The sequence below is a fragment of the Gymnoscopelus microlampas genome, assembly GCF_963454915.1.
Source record: "Gymnoscopelus microlampas genome assembly, chromosome: 12".
Taxonomy (NCBI): domain Eukaryota; kingdom Metazoa; phylum Chordata; class Actinopteri; order Myctophiformes; family Myctophidae; genus Gymnoscopelus; species Gymnoscopelus microlampas.
In genome coordinates, this window is record NC_139949.1 from 22,773,603 (window position 1) to 22,792,037 (window position 18,435).

Below are 18,435 nucleotides of genomic sequence, written 5' to 3' on the forward strand. Positions count from 1 at the left end.
GAAATGAAAAAAGACCATTACTGCATCAAAAGTAATCAACACACTATACTATAGAAACTGGTCAAACATTGGCCAAATTGTCAAATAATATAAGAAGAAAATTGTGAAATTAGCTGATGTACATGCTCCGAGTTTGTAGATCGGCTAGTTTCACCGATATGACCGAATATGAACCGAGTCCGAAAAATGTACTTGAATGCCTCAACTCCTACAATTCCAAGTGCTTGTCAGGGTGGGGGGTCCCCATGTCAAATATGATTATTTTGGGGGGTTACGGCCTGAAAAGGTTGAGAGCCACCGATGCAGACGACCAGAGACTATAGTGCTCTGCTCCAGATAGAATAACACCCACACTATAGTTTTCACTATACAAATTACACTTGATGATGTAATATCCTGGCCAGTATACCAGTATCCATCATCAAATGGTATTTTGTTACCTGTGCCACTTGTCGCTATACTATTCCATACATCAAAGCACTCAGTCACTGAAGAAGCTTGAGTATACTCATACTCATTGTCCTAACTCCATTCCATGCTAATGCTGTTGTTTTCCTTCTACAGGCAATTATTTTGTGAGTCGTTTACATGACATGTCACCTATATCTTTCATTTCGCCTTTCTTTTGTTATCTGTTGAGACATTGGCTGTTATACATTAGGTTCAGCGCCGATCACAGTCCGACAAGTCAAAAAAACTCATGTGGATAATTTTGTTTCTTCATTTTTGTACTTTTGCAGTTTATTTGGTTTGTGATTCTGATTTCTTTCTTCTTTCTCATGCATGCAATAGTCTCACAAGCGACATACGAAAGTAAGCATCACTCTTCTTTGTGGATCTTTCTCTTTCTTATTAAATTTGATGCTGTCTGCGACGGAAGCCTTATTATTCTACTATTTTGAGCTGCCCTATAGCCTGTTCCTACACTGTGCTATCTGCTGCCTCAATTAACTCAATCAGAATAGCATCCACCAATCCACCATAAATTCCCAAAGCAATTACTCTGCGAGCTGATGAGGTTACTGTTTTAAAAAGAACTTGCTATATAAAACGTGTACTAAAAAGTGATTTGAGGATTTTTAAGAACTTAATGAACAAATTATTAGGAGAATCTAACAAAAACTCTAAATAGGTCTTTCTTCTTTCCAACTGTACCCGACAGCACTGTTTCTAAACGTCCCAATTTCCGGTGACAACCAGGGCCCAAAATAGATCCTTCTGGGTCTGTAAGAGTGTACAAATGGAACCAAATTGACCATTTGGACACTCTCAGAGTTAAATGAACACTGAGGAAGTTACAGTGTACACTGGGGTTCCATTTGTACACTCTCAAGAGTTACAGGCCCCGTAAGGGTCCATTTGGACCGCAAGGTGGTCCCCGGACCAGACGTTGAGAACCAGTGCCCTATAGCCCCGCCCCACAATCCAACAATTGTCCCTTTTGTTTACGTTGTCATTTTAACCTGCACGTGTGACTGTCCATATCAACTCCTGGGTGTGGTTTCATGCGGCATGTGAACCTAACTATTCTGGTGACATCATGGCCTTTCCACTGGTTGGCTAGTGCGGGGGTTTTCAACTGGTGGTCCGTGGACCACTGGTAGTCCATGAAGTTTTTTTTTAAAAGCGTACTTTTTCATCATTTTGTTTTATTTTGCAGACATTTTACACCACAGCTGTTGATATTTCAGTGATAATAAGGACTGTGGAATTAAATCGTTATCATTCCAAAAGCACTTCAAGCTTAACTATACTACAGAAGAGGATCAGCTCATTAAAATCATTAGGGTCAGGATTGGGGAGTTTAGAACAACAACAACGTGATTGTTATTTATTTAGTATAATTTAGAGTAGTCAATAATTTGTACCCCTATTTCTCCCCAATTTAGTCATTAAGCCAATTATTTCCTCCCGACACTGTGGTTGTACCCTACTGGCTCACCTGTCTGTGAGGAGCCCCAACCGGGAGGACGCAGCGCCTCTGTCCCACTCCTCCCGCCCAACACGTGCAGTGATAAATATCAGCCAATTGTGTTTCTTTTTCTTGTTATATACATTTTTTTTTTACCTTTTGCAACTCCATATCTCTGACATACAGTACCTGAAGAAGCTTTAAGCCAGAACATTTTATGAGTCCCTGTCCACCACTAAGAATAGATATCTCTGCTGTCAGGCAGAAACCAGCTAACTCCAAAATGTTTATTTTTCAGAAAATGTAAATGAAAAAACAAAACAAAAAGTGGAGTTAGGAGGTTTCGTTTATCATTGATAAGAACAGCTAAATGGACCTCCAAGCTCACAATGAGGATGGAGGTCAAAAGGGGGTGGAGCCTAGAGTCAGCAAAACCAGCTAACTCCACCCCCCTTTGGGGGAAGTTTGAGGATCCAATGGAGTTAGCTGGTTTTGTCAGAAGTGCTTTTTAATACTTTTCATTGGTTCAAATTTTTTTTACCAACACACAGACGTAAATGGTGTTCAATAGCACTGATTTATGGAAAAAAATGCAAAAGCGTCAAAATGGAGTTAGCTGGATTCTGCCCGACAGCAACGATACATACTCTATAGTATATAGAATATAAAAAATCCTAATCTTGTAACAAACGTTCTATAGTTAGAGCTCATTGTAGTGCTAAGTGTGAATGGCCCTTTAACCCACATCTCTACCCGACACAACAGTGGTCCCAGGTTGATTCGTTGTCAGGGTGGTGGTCTCTGGTTCACAATCAGTTGAAAACCCCTGGGCTAAAGTATAAATGCCATACGGTAATATATAATAGCCCCTTGTACACAGGAGGGGCTATTGGATAGGTAACAGGATAGGTGAGCACCAAGGCAGAGTGGGCACCTCTGTGTTAAATTGCCTATTATTTTTCCAAAATGTTAAAAAATTTAATATTTTTAAAAATGTTTTTAAGTAAAGTAAAGTAGCATGATTAGAACATGCTTAAACATTCGATCATTAAGGTCTAATATTTCTTCACTTGCTACAAATTGCTGCAAAACCTGTTTAACCAGTCATTTTGAGGCATAAACAAGAAGTTAATAAAATTAAGTCTGATAATGATGTACCGTGCATGTTCACATCATGTACACTTAACACTACTTAATATTAATTTAATAATTTAACATTTTGGACAAAATAGCCAATTTCACATTGAGGTGCCCAGATGTCCCTAGTGCCCACCTATCCTGTATCGATTTGGTCTGGTTAGGTGTAAGGAGCAGCACAGCCACTAGGGGCCGCCAGCGGCTCTTTAATATTGTCCTGTTCTCCTTCCTTTCAGAAAGATTTGTCTTTATGTATGTTTGTTTACCTCATCCTCACATCTTGCATGATCCATTTTGTCTCTCTGTTTGGATTTTCCTTCCAGTACAAGCTTAAAGTAAGCACTCATCTTTCCTTTCTTCTATACTTTCAATCAAACATATTCAGTCTTACTTAAAACTCAAGAGTATAAAAATCGGCCCTTATGGGGCCACTTTTACACTCTCCGAATTCACAAGGGAATGCTATCATTACTGCAGATGCATTTGATTTATTTTCTGATTCATCCCATGCACCCACTCTTTTCAGTGCACTCCATTCATTATTCTGTGCACGGTACAAAAGATTGGTCATTTGTATTTGAAACTGGGATTGTGATATCTGTTATTCTTCCAAGTGTCTGCATCTAAGAGATATGAAGCTCATTCATTACCTTGAAATGTTTTAGAATGGAGGTTACATCTCTCTCTCTCTCTCTCTCTCTCTCTCTCTGTCGTAATTTATCCTACTGTAAAAACCCTGGAGCTCTCAGAGATACAGTAATTCGATACTGTGTGTACTGCAGATGCACACCACTCTGATGTTTGCATAAAGAATCAGAAAACCCTTGGTAACTTATTTTATTTCTGTGAGGTAACACTGCCACTTCCTGGCAAGTGTGAGTAATGCCTGCTATTTCTTTAAAGGCAGACAGCTCTTGATTCTTTGAACTGTAACCAACCTGTGGTCCGCGGCACACTGGTGGGCCGAGATATCAGCGAATTTAATTGGCAAAACACTAAGATTTTAATGATAATGTGGTATTAATATTTAAAAAGATAATGGTAAAAGAAAATTACATGGTATTTTTTCTTTAAAACCTTGAAAAAAAAACAGGTTTTCATTATGTTACTGATAAATAGAAACTTAAAATATACTATGATATTTCCATTGATGCAATAAAATGATCATTAAAATGTTCCTTTTCAAGTGGGCCCTGAATCAGAACGGAAGGTTTTTGGTCATGGCTCAAATTATGAACTTCTGCCTTTCAAATACTTTCATCTCAAATTCAATATTGTGCCTTTAAAGTATGACCTACAGATAACAGCAGTCTGTATGCAGGGCACTGCTAAAGTTGTATTCTTAATTGACTATTTGTTTTCCAATATCTAACATTTGTCTTGGTCATTGTTTCCTCCCCTTCTCACCTTGATCAAATCTACTCTTCAACCTGACAACAGAAGAGCCAGAGCTGGTACAACGTAAGTTCATATTTATTTTCTATCTCCTCCAAGTACTTCAATAAAATGAGGTGACATATCTAGAGTTATATTTAGACTTACAGTATATACTTGCAAACCACTATGGTACCGATTTGTCACGCTGACATTGGCTATTGTGTCCAATGTGTATTGTAGTTTTGTCAACTTTTGACAAACTATTTCTTTCACACATATCTGCTGAAAATGTGAGTGTTAGGCCCTGAGATGTGCAGTCTTCTGCCTGCAAAGGAATACAGCTGTTAACTACAAACTCTGTTTATAACTAGTTTCAGTGGCATAAGACAGCATGGAAATCCTTTTCACTTCAGTGGTATTAATAACACTTTTGCGACAAACACAAAACACAACCTTGAACAGTGACATTTTCTTTGGTGTAATACACTGAAATGCTTTCAAAGTAAAACCCATTCTGGCATCTGCCTCTCTCTAAAGCCATGAATGTAGGGAGGAGGATTTGGGGAGGTCTATGCGTTTCTGTTGGTGCATATTCTGTGGGTTTGTATACGTGATCACACATATTGTCATGCTTCCTGCAGCCTGGGTTTGGGGTGCAGCAGATAAACAGGAGGAAACTCTTTGTGTAGAATGTGTAGCACCAGCAACTGTAGCTGACTGGGAAGAAAGGCTAAATACTTCTGCCCACTTACTCTGTGTCACTGTCTGTCAGTCTCTCTCTCTCTCTCTCTCTCTCTCTCTCTCTCTCTCTCTCTCTCTCTCTCTCTCTCTCTCTCTCTCTCTCTCTCTCTCTCTCTCTCTCTCTCTCTCTCTCTCTCTCTCTCTCTCTCTCTCTCTCTCTCTCTCTCTCTCTCTCTCTCTCTCTCTCTCTATATATATATATATATATATATTTTTTTTTGTTATGACAACTTCTTGTGACAACTTAAAGCTTCCCTTATGTCCATGGCAGTCATAGTTATGACAATGTCATGTCAGTCTTATGCACACACCTACACATGTGTATATGTCTGCAAAAGTGTTTGCAGACATACACAGAGGTAGAGGAGTACACCCATAACCTCCCATAGACAAATTCAGAGCAGAGATTCCTAACCTGTGGACCGCGAGGATATTGCAGGTGGGCCCCCAAATAATTGGCAAAACACTAAGATGTTAATGATAATATAATGAAGGCATGATATTTTAACTTAAAACCTTGAAAAATTAGTTTTCATTGTAATACTGATAAAAGTAACTTAATAATACTAAGGTAGTCCCATTGATCCAAGCTGGAAGACAATCGATTGATTGATCATTCAAATAAACCACGATCCCTGGTGGTGTTCAGGGTGCTTGTTCGGCTTAGACGGTATCTAGCAGAGAGAAGTGTCTGTCAGTGACCACCGCAGTGAGCGTCAGTGACCACCGCAGTAGGGAATTGGCAATGACTAAATTGTGGGGAAAAAGGGAATGAAAGGCAAAAGAGCAGAAGAAGTGGTGAAAGGAATAGTAGGACATGTCAGAGCCATCATTATGGTTTTCAGTCACAAAAAGCCCAAAACCTGGCATTGCATGGCAGCATGTTGTGAGCTTGTAGACCGGCTATCCTATTCTTCTGCCTACACATACGTCATGTCCTAGTATGAGCCAATAGGCATGATCTAGTCACGTGATTCCCTTGTATGACCCGGCAAAAACTCGGATGTGTCTCAAAGAATATGATTATTGGCAGAATCGCAGAAAGTTTAGAATATGTGGCGGCCCTGTTTAAAATTTTCACAAGATCGGTGGTTGTTGCAATGACACTACTACACTACAATAATTCACCATATGTTGCGCTATGACGAAATAAACCCATAAAATGTAACAATGTGTGCGTTCCGTAATGCAATTCGAATGGTGAAAACCGTGTTGTTTCACCCGGTTAAGGAATGGCGGATTCGGCCACGCCCCAAAATAATAAAATTAGCGAATTAATGATATATTAGACATGCCAATATATGGGCATATACCGATGGCATCAGGGATCTCCATATATGGGCATAAAAGGGACAAAGACTGACAGATACAGAGATCTCCATATATGGGCACAAAAGGGACACAGACAGATGGGTACAATGGTTACCCTGATAAAGCCCCAACAATGATTTATAATATATCGGATCGGCGGTGCGAACAGTGTTGCCAGATTCTGTGAGAGAAACAAGCAACCAGGTCTAGGGCCACATGAGCACTTTAACATATACATCAGCTATAGCCGATCTAAAAGCTCACAACGCGTCGCGATGCAACACGTTGTGAGCTTGTAGATCGGCTATTTTCAAATAAAATCTTGCGGGGAAATTATAATAAGCAGATCTGGCAACCCTGGGTGCGAACCCCTAGTTTTCATTTTTTGGGGGAACATTTTGAAAAGCTGTTGAATATCTTTTTCAATGCAAACCTTGTATGGAGGTCCCTGGCACAACATCCTTTCAGTTGGAGGTCTGCAGCCCAATACATATTAATGTGTGGGTGTCCTTGACATGAAAATGTTTCAGAGCCACTGAATGCATACCAAACTGGGTGGGGGGGGGGGACGTCCTTGAAATGACAACGTTTGAGAAGCACTGGCAGAGAGGTTTTGGTTCAGATGAGGTCAAGTCGTGTTGTACATTGTCTTTGTGTGGTTCTGAGAGTCAGACCCTCCCACGCCTGTTCCTCTGACCTCAGCGGCTCTGTTGCTATAGCAACACGTACCCCACGACAACAGAGAGAGAGAGAGAGATCAGGAGTCAGCGACGTGCAAGATAATGTGGATAAGAAGTAAGAGAGAGGGGGGGAGAGAGACATAGAGAGAGAGAGAGAGAGATAGAAAGTATACAGTGGATGGAGAGAGGAGACAGAGAAAGGGAGGAACCGAGAAGCGGGCGGGGGGCGTTGTCCTTGGCAATGAAACCTTGTTTACATCTAGAACCCCACTTTTTGACACACGCACGCACGCACGCACGCACGCACGCACACACACACACACACACACACACACACACACACACACACACACACACACACACACACACACACACACACACACACACACACACACACACACACTCACGTACACACACACTCACGTACACACACTCAAACAATGGCTCTCTGTGCGGCTCTATCGCTGCAGACGAAACCTCAACATTCAATATTTGCCTTTTTCGTGGAAAACCAATGGATCCACAATAGCTGTGAGGGGGGAATAGGTTCACAGAACTTCTGCGTGTACACACACACACACACACACACACACACACACACACACACACACACACACACACACACACACACACAGAGTACTGTATAAAGAGGTTAACTCAGGTCATTGAGGAGGCAGAGGGAGATGGCTTCTTCTCCGGGAAGTCGATTGGTTCCTGAACTTCCTTGTGTTGTTTTGGTCTCCAGTTCCCCTCTCTGACAGCGGAGAGAAAGAAAGACTGGCCAGATAGGAGGAGAGAGAAAGAACGCAATAGTGGAGAGGTTGTAGAGGGGCGTCCATAATAGTGACCCCCCCCACACACACACACACACACACACACACACACACACACACACACACACACACACACACACACACACACACACACACACACACACACACACACACACACACACACACACACACACACACACACACACACACACACACACACATATCGTTGCTGTCGGGCAGAAACCTCTCATAAATTAATGCCCTACTTGATCATACGACAGTGTCACACTAAAGTATATTAAATAGCAGATCTGCAAGCACCAAACGCTGCGCAAAGAGAGGCATTTTGAGCTTGTTTATCTGCAGTTTTGGGCATATGAAGTTGAGAGATGATACAGCAATACTTTCTTATTGCTATACCTGTGAGGACATCAGCATTTTAGGATGGCGATATTACGAAAGCTGTGTCTTTTATATTTTGTCATTTTTAGCCCTAACCCCTAGCATTGTGAGCTTGTAGATCTGATTTTTTTTTTTTGGCGTATGACACTGGCATGCAACTAAGTATAAATCAGACATAACTCCAACCCTAACCACCAAACCTAATCTCTAAATTCCTCATCTTAACCCTTACCCCAACCTGACCTTTTTCCCTAAATGTAAGCCTAACTCTAAAATTCGAAGAAGAAAAACCATAAATCAAACATTTCTCGTGTGAGGACCAGGAAAACTGTTCTCACAAAGTATATTTCTCAAATTATACTATAGTTGTGAGGACGTATGGTCCTCGCAAGTATACACAATACAAGTACACACACACAAGTACTGCTGAACTCTAGTAAACCCAGTCTCCCCCTCCCTACTTTCTCTCTTCTCTCCCTACCCACAAAAACACTCTCGCTCCTCCCATTCCACTATCCTGGTAGAGCTGTTGTCAAACAATCTGGGCAGCCAGTGTGTGTGAGAGAGAGAGAGAGAGAGAGAGAGAGAGAGAGAGAGAGAGAGAGAGAGAGAGAGCGAGAGCACACCATCTCCACGTTTACACTGCAAACTTCTCAAATAAGTCACCACAACTTGGTCCACTTATCGTTCAACTGGAGGCATGCTGCTGCTGAATGCAGTGCTGAATGAAGTGGACCTTTTGGGTCTGGCTGTCTGGGGACATCTGGAATAATGCTGTGTGTTGGGAGCACTTTATCTGAGCTGATAATGGTGCTATTTGTGGATAATTGAACTATTTGTGGATAATTGTGCTATTTGTGGAATGACACAATGAAGAGTTTTCTCCCTAAATGAATGCCTTTTTGTTGTTGTTGCTATTTTTAAGGTATTTTTTAAGTATTCCTTGGATTGGATGGAAGAGGACTACAGTTTGATATAATGGAGCTGGTTTTGTGGGAGTCTGCTTCAGCATGATAACGCTGCAAGAACTCCACCTGTGTTGAGAGGGGACTTATGATTCTTAAGCAAATATTTTGTATTTCAAAACACTAGAAGTGTTCTTTTACCCCCACAATTTCCTGTGGAATATTTTACTGAATGCATATCTCTCAACGTTTCTTCACCAGTTTTTCATCTGGTTGCTCCCTAGCTTGAATCAAGAATGTTTCCTAAGCTCATTCCAACTCCAACACACCTTTCCATCTAAGAGCAAGATCCTACATGGTCATCAGTCCATCAGTTCTGTGCACACTGTCAATTTACAGCTGTCCTTAAGTATCCTTCAGATAAACAGTAGAGGGTCTACTAATATTAGTAGATGGTCCCATAATATTCAGCGTGTGTACTTCTTCTGAACAGGTATCTCATCATTATCTGTTTTAACGTCTGGAGACTCGCATCCAGGACAGGCTTCAGACTTCTCCTGCTGGAGATTTGGTTCAGATCTGAACCCATTTGAGTTGGCATTATAGGAACCCGTTGCAACCGCATGCCCTTCCTGATGTCGAATATGGTTTGAATACATGACCTTCTGCATGAAAGGTGTAATCTCTAACCGATACACTAGTCTATTTATCCTCAATCCTGTTACTCCAGTTCCCCATGGTTTTTGTGCGAGTGTGTGGACAGGGACGTATCTGTTTGTGTGAATGTTCAGCGATGACATGAGCTAGAATGAGAAATAGGGAGAGCACAAGTAGATATACTGCAGGGCACAAGAAGAGACCAATAAAATCAAGAGAGGAGATAAGAGGAAGGACAAAAGAAGACACATTAACAGACATGGGAAGTCAGAATGAAAGTAAAGCAGCGGCAGCCTTGGACACAGAGGGAGATGCAGACAGTTTGTGCGACTGGGAGACAGTGGACATATTACCGCCTCAACGCCAACAGCTGAGCCTCTGGGAGGGCTGGGACTGGGACTGGGAGGAGGTCCCCGCTGTAAGTCTCCTCCGTTTGGGTTAGGTATGGGCTAGCGGTGGCAGGAAATAGCATTTCAATTAATCTTATTTTAGTGTGAAGGCAGGAATTGTGTGTTTAGAAAATAATAATAATACTGTGCAACTTAAAACTTATTTTGGAATAATTTTGTAATTTGTTTTGACACAAATCTTCTCTTTTGGGGGTCCCTGGCACTAAACATTTTCAGATGGTGGTCTGCGGCCAAATACATACTGTAGTTTGTGGGTCCTTGGCATGAGAACGTTTGAGAACTGCTGATGTAAGGATCTTGGTTTGACAGTATTTTGGAGAAGTGGAGTGATAACAGTGGAAGTGGCCCCAACTTTGTTATACTGTGGAGTGTGGACATTCTCTAAAGGGATATGGGTTATAGCCTCTAACATGACTTTTCAAACACCCCTAAGAGGTGCAAAATGAGAGTGGGTTTATTATATTTTTAAACTGTTAGGCATGAATAGTAATTTAACCACTTAAACCCCTCATTTTCTTCCCTCTGCACCATTTTTTTGCAGAAAATACTCGATCTACAAGCTGTTTTATCACGACATGTTGTGAGCTTGTAGATTGGCTATTTTTGCCAAATATTTACCCCAGAATAGGGACGCCAGGGTTCCAGTAGTTAAAAGTAAAGTAGTTGAGTAAAATCAATAAAGCCAAAAAACATGTCAAGAGCACATTAACAAAATATGATCCCAATTCTCTCCAGCTTTCAAAGAATCTGGTCTGGTATTCATCATCATTAACGTTTTCATCCCCTGCTTGGAAAATGACTGATGATAAATCCACCCTAATCTGCATATTATGAGAATTTCTCATTGAGAAATGCTTGGGTGGATTGACCACACAGTGAGTAATATTGTATTTATACATGGCTGTTTCTCCTCTATAGGTATTGAGTCCCACATACAAGCAACGCAATGAAGACTTCAGGAAGCTCTTCAAGCAGCTACCGGATACGGAGCGGCTCATTGTGGGTGAGTCCAAACAAGACGAGTAGCCTAGTGATCAAACAAAGTGCTGATCTTCAGCAGTTCATGAGCAAGTGTCAAGTCTTGTATTCACTTCTCATTCACGGCCTGCCAACTCCATTCATTGCCTCGGCAGAAACTTTCAATTGGATCTGTCTCATCTAGCACTCCTAGGCTTCCAAAGTGAATCCAAATGACTCCAGTGCTAAGAGTTATCTCTTTACTGCAACAGTGACATTAGTGCCAATGTGTAATTTAACTGTGAACATGGGCAAAGAAAAGGATTGATTGATTGAATACTTAATTAGTCAGAAATGTAAACAGCACAAGGTACAGTACAGTCAGACAGACATCAAGGCTAAAAGGATAACACAAACTAGAAAAAGTGGTCCTCGGAGCACAGGTCTCCGCCAGGTCAGGTAGGTTATGTTGTTCCAGCAATTTTCGGAATTCGACAATCAGGATGGAATATGAAAAATTGGACAGATCCGTCTTGATTACCTGACTATAGAGATAATGTTGGACAAAATATGTTTGGACAACATTTGTTGGAGTAATATAAAAAACATGTTTTGCAAATTCGGCCTCCTGGTGGCGCTATAACAGGGCAATGTGAAAAGGGTGGTATTTCTTCCACGCCTAGCCACTCCTGAAAACTTTAGATGGCAATCTTAACCAATCAGGATGGAACATGAAAAATCTGATTGATCCGTCTTGATCACATGACTATAGAGATACTGTGTACCGATTTGCGTGATGTTTGGACAAAATCTGTAGGAGCTATATAAATAATTGTGTTGTACAAACATCGGCCTCCTGGTGGTGCTATAACAGGCCGATCTGAACAAAATTAAGCAGAGGTTCTGCTCTGGCATCCAAGGAGTGTGTGTGCACAGTGCCGGAGATTAGCTGCTCACAAACAAACACACACGTACACACGGACGGACAGACAGGGTGCAAAACATAGTCTCGGCAAAGCCTTCGGTCTGGCGGAGACAAAAAGTCCTTGGGACTTGTTCCCATTTGGGTCCTATGTATTCAATTCATCAACATAGCATAAAATATTAGGACAATAATACATGTCATCAACATAATATACAAAACACTATACTGTATGTACAAAGGAGAAAAAAGGAAAAACCTGGAGAGCTGAAACAGCCGTATAGCCTCGTTCCCAGCCTTACTCATCTGCGAAGAGAAAAGCCTGGTCACGACTTAAAGCAGAGAGTGTCTATAGTGGCGGGACTTCCGTCGTACGGAAACACTCGTTTCATTCACAGAGAATGTAAACAAATTTGTAAAGCGTCAACGTCATTTCCTTGGGTGGTACTTCTGCCAAATTCCGGTACTTCCGTTTTGACATTCAACCGGCTAGGTCTTGCCCAGTGTGATAGCCGTATAGTATGACGTCTCTGTCGGGTGGAAACCTCATATGTCCAAAACTGTTACTTTTCAGGATTCAAATTCAAAGCTTGTGGATCAGCTACTTTCGATACTTTTGTGTGACGATGTAGTATGAACAAGTAGGGCGTTCATTTTCCAGAAAACATACAAAAAGTTTGAATATGGAGATAAGAGGTTTCTGCCCGACAGCGACGAGAAGCATGTGATCCCATGGAAACAGTTGTCATTTTGTTGACCTTTCCAAACCTCTGCCCCCCACCAGACTACTCCTGTGTTGTTGACCTTTCCTAACCTTTGACCCCCCACCAGACTACTCCTGTGCTCTGCAGAGGGACATCCTCCTGCAGGGTCGCCTCTACCTCTCCGAGAACTGGATCTGTTTCTATAGCAACATCTTCCGATGGGAAACCTTGGTGAGGACACAGTTTGATGTCGGTGGTTCTCAACGTTTTTCGTGTCAAGGACCCCCATCTCAAAAAAATTGTTGTGCCAGGCACCTCCAAAGAAACGATTTGAGTTCAAAATGTTTGCTTAAAAATGATGTATTATTGTATATTCAATATTTGCACACATTTACGATTTCTCAAAAATAGAAAATAGTGCGTCACTTTGTGTAGTTTTGAATAGCCAAAGTATAAAATATGGTTAAAGTGGTTAAAATGAGTGGTTAAAACGGTTTTGTTGGGGATCCCCTGGGGATCTGGGGACCCCACTTTGAGAACCAATGAGTCATATAACTAAAATACCAATATTTTGTGGACTCTTGCAAGTAAAACCCATACTGCTAAATGGCATTAGTTAATCTGCTTAGCACATATGTATACAAGACAACCGAAGCATTCTAAATAGCTTTTGCTATTTGTGAGATCAAATTAATTGAATTCGCTCACGCTAATTTTCAGTTGAACATACTGCATAACGATGCTCCTCAAGCTCCTGAACTGACAAAATCCTGTCTCTTTTTCTCTGTAGCTGATGGTTAAATTAAAGGACATTTGCTCCATGACCAAGGAGAAGACGGCTCGCCTCATCCCCAATGCCATCCAGCTGAGCACTGACAATGACAAGGTGAGCAGCTCGTATGTATTTACCAACTTTGGGCATGTCATTATAGGCGATTTTAAAATTTTATCGCTGATTTACCTAAAATAAATTACTGATCTACAAGCTCACAACATGTTGCTATTTTGACCACACAACACAGCACACACACACTAGGTTTCAGGTGGTTAAACCGTCCTCCTGTCATCATTTCAGCACTTTTTCACCTCATTTGGAGCGAGGGACCGGACATACATGATGATGTTCAGACTCTGGCAGAACGCCCTGCTGGAAAAGGTGAGATCGATACACTGTCAATCACTTACAGACATTCATGTTGAAATGATTATATTTAAGTTTCAGTGTGTCATTTAATTTCCAATTTTGTGTATTTAACCCCATTAATCATAGTTTATACTTTGGCTATTCAAAATTAGCAGATATACAAGCTCAAAGCTTGTATACATGCACACATTAAAGAAAATGTGTGCAAAATCTTGAATAAGTTTTGATATTATAATGTTTAGACTGATTATAGGTTATTGGTTTACCTATGATCATAGAGAGGCATATACACTGTCTGTATGCGTTTGATGTAGACCTTGTGTTTACCTTTCTTACTTTAAGTCGCTTTGGATTAAGAGCGTCTGCTAAATGTCTAAATTGTAAATTGTTTATGCAACTCGTCCTCCTTTCCGTCTCCTTCCCTCTATCAGCCTTTATGTCCAAAAGAGCTGTGGCATTTTGTCCACCAGTGTTACGGTAATGAGCTGGGCCTGACCAGTGAGGACGAGGACTATGTCCACCCAGATGATGACTTCAACACCATGGGGTGAGTCTCACCCTCCACAAATATGCCTATCGTTTCTGTCGGGTGGAAATCTCATATGTCCAAAACTGTTACTGTTCAGGGTTCAGATTCTAAAATAGCAAAAGTAGCAGATCTGCAAGATGGAAACGCGACGCTTCGCACCGCATTTTGAACTTGCAGATCTTCTACTTTTGATGTGACGCTGTAGTATGATCAAGTAACGTTAATTTAAATGAATAAGATATACGCAAGGATATACATGTTTCATGTCATAGAAACATGCCACAACCTTTTGTTCAGTCACGGTGTGATGGTGACGTTTTTTTCTTTCTGTGGCAGCGATTTCCAACCTGTGTGCCACTGCCAGGGCCCTCTGGTGGGCCACAAGGGTATTGCAAGTGGGCCCCAATGATTAGCAAACACTAAGATTTTCATGATAATACATTAATATTTAAAACCTTGTGTTTTCATTGTGATACCGATAAATAGGAACCTAGTATACTATTTTAGTTCCATTGTTCCAAGCCAGAACACAACCGACTGATTTTATCATTAAAATAAGCTCTGAAATGAAACACGGCTCTGAAATGAAACACGGCCCACCCATCTGACCACTTAACAAGGCAGCTGACAGACTGCCATGTTAAGTGGTCAGATTCTTAAAGGAGTAGTTCACCCCCAAACAATCTTATTTTCTATCAATTACACCCCCCATGAAGCATTGAATTCATGGAGATTGTTTTGTTTTTGTCCCATTCCTGAGCCAATTATTTGATTGCCGGCGAAAAGATGCTAATGTGTCCGGTAGGAGACTCAATGGAGTGTCTTTGTGTCTCCTACCTGAAATACACCCGATGATCAAATTATTGGCTCAGGAATGCAACAAAAACAAAAAAATCTCAACAAATTCAATGCTTCATGGGGTGCGTAATTGATATAAAATAAATATTTTTTTGGGTGAACTATTCCTTTAAGGCTTACTTACTTCAAGATATTCAAGTGGGCCCTGATCCAGAAAAGGTCGGGAACCACTGGTCTGTAGCGTAGCCAATAGCCATGTTATTGTTGTTGAACCATATAATGCTTGTGTGGCTGGTACGACTGTTTGAACAACACACTTTCAGACAAACAACCATGCGATCTTGAACCCGGTCAGAGAGAAGAAATCATTTGTCAGAATTTTAACAACTGCTGTGTCTTGACTTATGATTCTACCAGTCCAGTAACACATTAGAATCAATCAATGCATTTTGGCATTTTGGCAATCCTGCATTTGCAATTTTATTGTTGGCGGTGGAAAGCTGTGGTTTCATGCGACGCTGCAGAATTTTCTCCTGTATCATTTGGTTGCTGACGGGCAGAAACCTCTTATCTCCATATTCTAACTTTTTGTATTTTTTCGTAAATTAATGCCCCACTTGATCGACATGCTCGAAACGCAGCGCGACAGCGACGATTTACAAGAAGTTATGACATTTGTATTGAAAGCATTGGGGTTCCCACTACAGTGTTGCCCCTGTTGAGATCCACATTTAATCACAGAGGGAACTCTCCCAGCTTCTTCTGAAATGTCAGCTTTTTTTCAGTAGATGATTGCAGAGAGTTTTCACCACACTGAAGTATTTCCTTTATGTTGGCAGCTACTGTGTACTTTATAGTATTAATGTTAGAGACACACAGCCAATCCGATTTTTAAATAGTGCTTACATGTTTAAACTGTTCCCCCCTCAAGGCCCCCTGGGGGTCCCTGGACCCCACTTTTGAGAACCAGTGATCTATGACGCTGGTTCAATTCAATTCAATTCAATTTTATTAAAGTGTCAAATCACAACAAGTTGTCTCAAGACACTTTACATGTAGAGAAGAGACCCGACAATCCCACCTTGAACAAGCAATTTTTGCGACAGTGGCAACGAAAAACTCCCTCTTAACAGGAAGAAACGTCAGGCAGACACTAGGTTCTAGGGTGGCGGCCTTCTGCCTCGACCGTGTCGGGGGAAAGAGGAGGTTCACAAACGTCAGGTCGGGAGACTACCAGAGGTCCAGGGTGGGCCCTCACAGGTCTATAACTCTCAGAGTTAAATTAGCACTGAGGATGTGGGTCCCATGCAGAGATAAATAATGATATCAATTGGGGGTCCATGGCCTAATCTGCATATCTAACTGGGGGTCCTTGAAATTAAAAAAGGTTGAGAAATCAAGTTCTCAGTTGCGACGACTGATTCCAGTCATTTGGATTCCACTGAAGCCAGCGTGTCTTGTATGGAAGCGAAAATAGACGATCTACAAGCTCTCAATGCGATCAACAATATTAGGCTACTAAAACATCATAATTTTACATATTGTGTTAATTGTTTAGGAATCAGCGCTAGTGTAGGGGGGCTCCTTTCACACTGTTTCATAAATCGCACATTAGGCCTTAGTCATACAACCTTTTCAGTCGTGACTTGCTTTAAAACATGCATGCTCTTTGAGTCATGTACATGACGCTTTAGAAACAAGACTGACATGAAATGTCATTTACAGCTTGGCTACCAATGTAAAGAAAACAAGTGCATCTGTGTCTCCGCATTAGGGTTTCAGATGATAGAATCATCTGAAAGCGAGGACGCTGATAGGAGAGTTCATGTTATGAACCCCGGAGAAACGCCCAGACAGGCCTGCGGGCCAGACTCCTTCTTGAAATCAAATGCAAATGAGATTTCCGGAAGGGGGGCGTTTACCAGGCTAAGAATCACATGCAGTAGCGTTTTCAATGTGTCAAAGTGTTGCAATCCCAGATTTGGCCACCAGGCGGCGGCAGCTTCACTGTTACCACGGGTCTGGGGGCTTGGTTCAGATTATGGGAAGCCATTGGTGACCCTTCATAGGCTGGCCTTTAGCTAATAAGGAGAAAAGTGAGAAAGTGAGAAAATTTGAAAGTGACGACTAGTTGCAGCGTCTGTTTATTGACAGCTTGTAAAAAAAAAAAGCAGCTGTAAACCTTTTTAAACCCACACAGCCAAACATGATTGATTGATTGAATACTTTATTAACAGTTTGCCCAAAAAAAAGCACAGGAAAGTAGGATTTTAAACTATGGCTTGTTTCCATTGGGGTCCTTTGTACTGAATTAATCGAAACATTTAACGACAGACAAATATACAATACTGTGCAAAACATCATATAAACAGTTAGAAATCAAAAAGAAAAATATGTACAGTAAACCCACACATGATACAGACACCGCCTCCCCCCACGCCCATGGGTGCAGTGCGGTGCGGTGCAGTGCAGTGCGGTGCAGTGCGGTGCAGTGCAGCCCAGTGTTGTACGCATCACGCTGGTAACCTTGACCTACAGCTGCTGTCCTTCTCCGTGGTGCAGGTACTGTGAGGAGCTGCCCGTGGAGGACGCCAGCGCTGAGCATAACGCTGAGGTTCTGCTGGCCAAGAGCCTGGAGGCCTCCAGGCCTGACATCAGCCCCTTGCATCCCCTCATCAAGACCTTCCCCTCTGACGCCCTGCTCGACCTGCCCGGCACTGAGCCTACGCTCCCCGTGAGTATATCAGCACCTGTCACAATCCATCTGGTTTCCTTTAAAACAAGCCTGACAATCCACTTGTCAGGAGACCAAAGGGGGAGATAAATTATCACTTCTCCCTTAGAAAGGTGATCACACCCCCCCCCCCCTCCCCTCCTTCTTTACCCCCATCACCCCCTTTTTTCTAATCTGTATATATAGTGTTTTATATTTGTGACGATATTGATTTTTTTGGTGTTATTGGTGAATTGAATATATAGGACCCCAATGGAAAAAGACGAGTATGACTGCTGTTTGCATTTCTGTGTAATAGAAATGTCAATCAATCAATCACAATTATTTTTCATAATCAGAATA

At 41.6% G+C, this 18,435-nt stretch overlaps 1 protein-coding gene across 1 annotated transcript in view; it reads left to right on the forward strand.

The window, feature by feature from the left end:
* Window positions 1-18,435, forward strand: part of LOC311057477 (protein Aster-B-like) — a 51,764-nt gene that overhangs the window by 22,273 nt on the left and 11,056 nt on the right. The window contains exons 3-9 of the mRNA XM_084074435.1: window positions 4,490-4,510; window positions 11,224-11,308; window positions 13,016-13,119; window positions 13,679-13,774; window positions 13,964-14,044; window positions 14,464-14,579; window positions 17,922-18,093. Coding sequence (XP_083930561.1) covers window positions 4,490-4,510; window positions 11,224-11,308; window positions 13,016-13,119; window positions 13,679-13,774; window positions 13,964-14,044; window positions 14,464-14,579; window positions 17,922-18,093 — 675 coding nt within the window. The remainder of the gene's footprint in view (window positions 1-4,489; window positions 4,511-11,223; window positions 11,309-13,015; window positions 13,120-13,678; window positions 13,775-13,963; window positions 14,045-14,463; window positions 14,580-17,921; window positions 18,094-18,435) is intronic.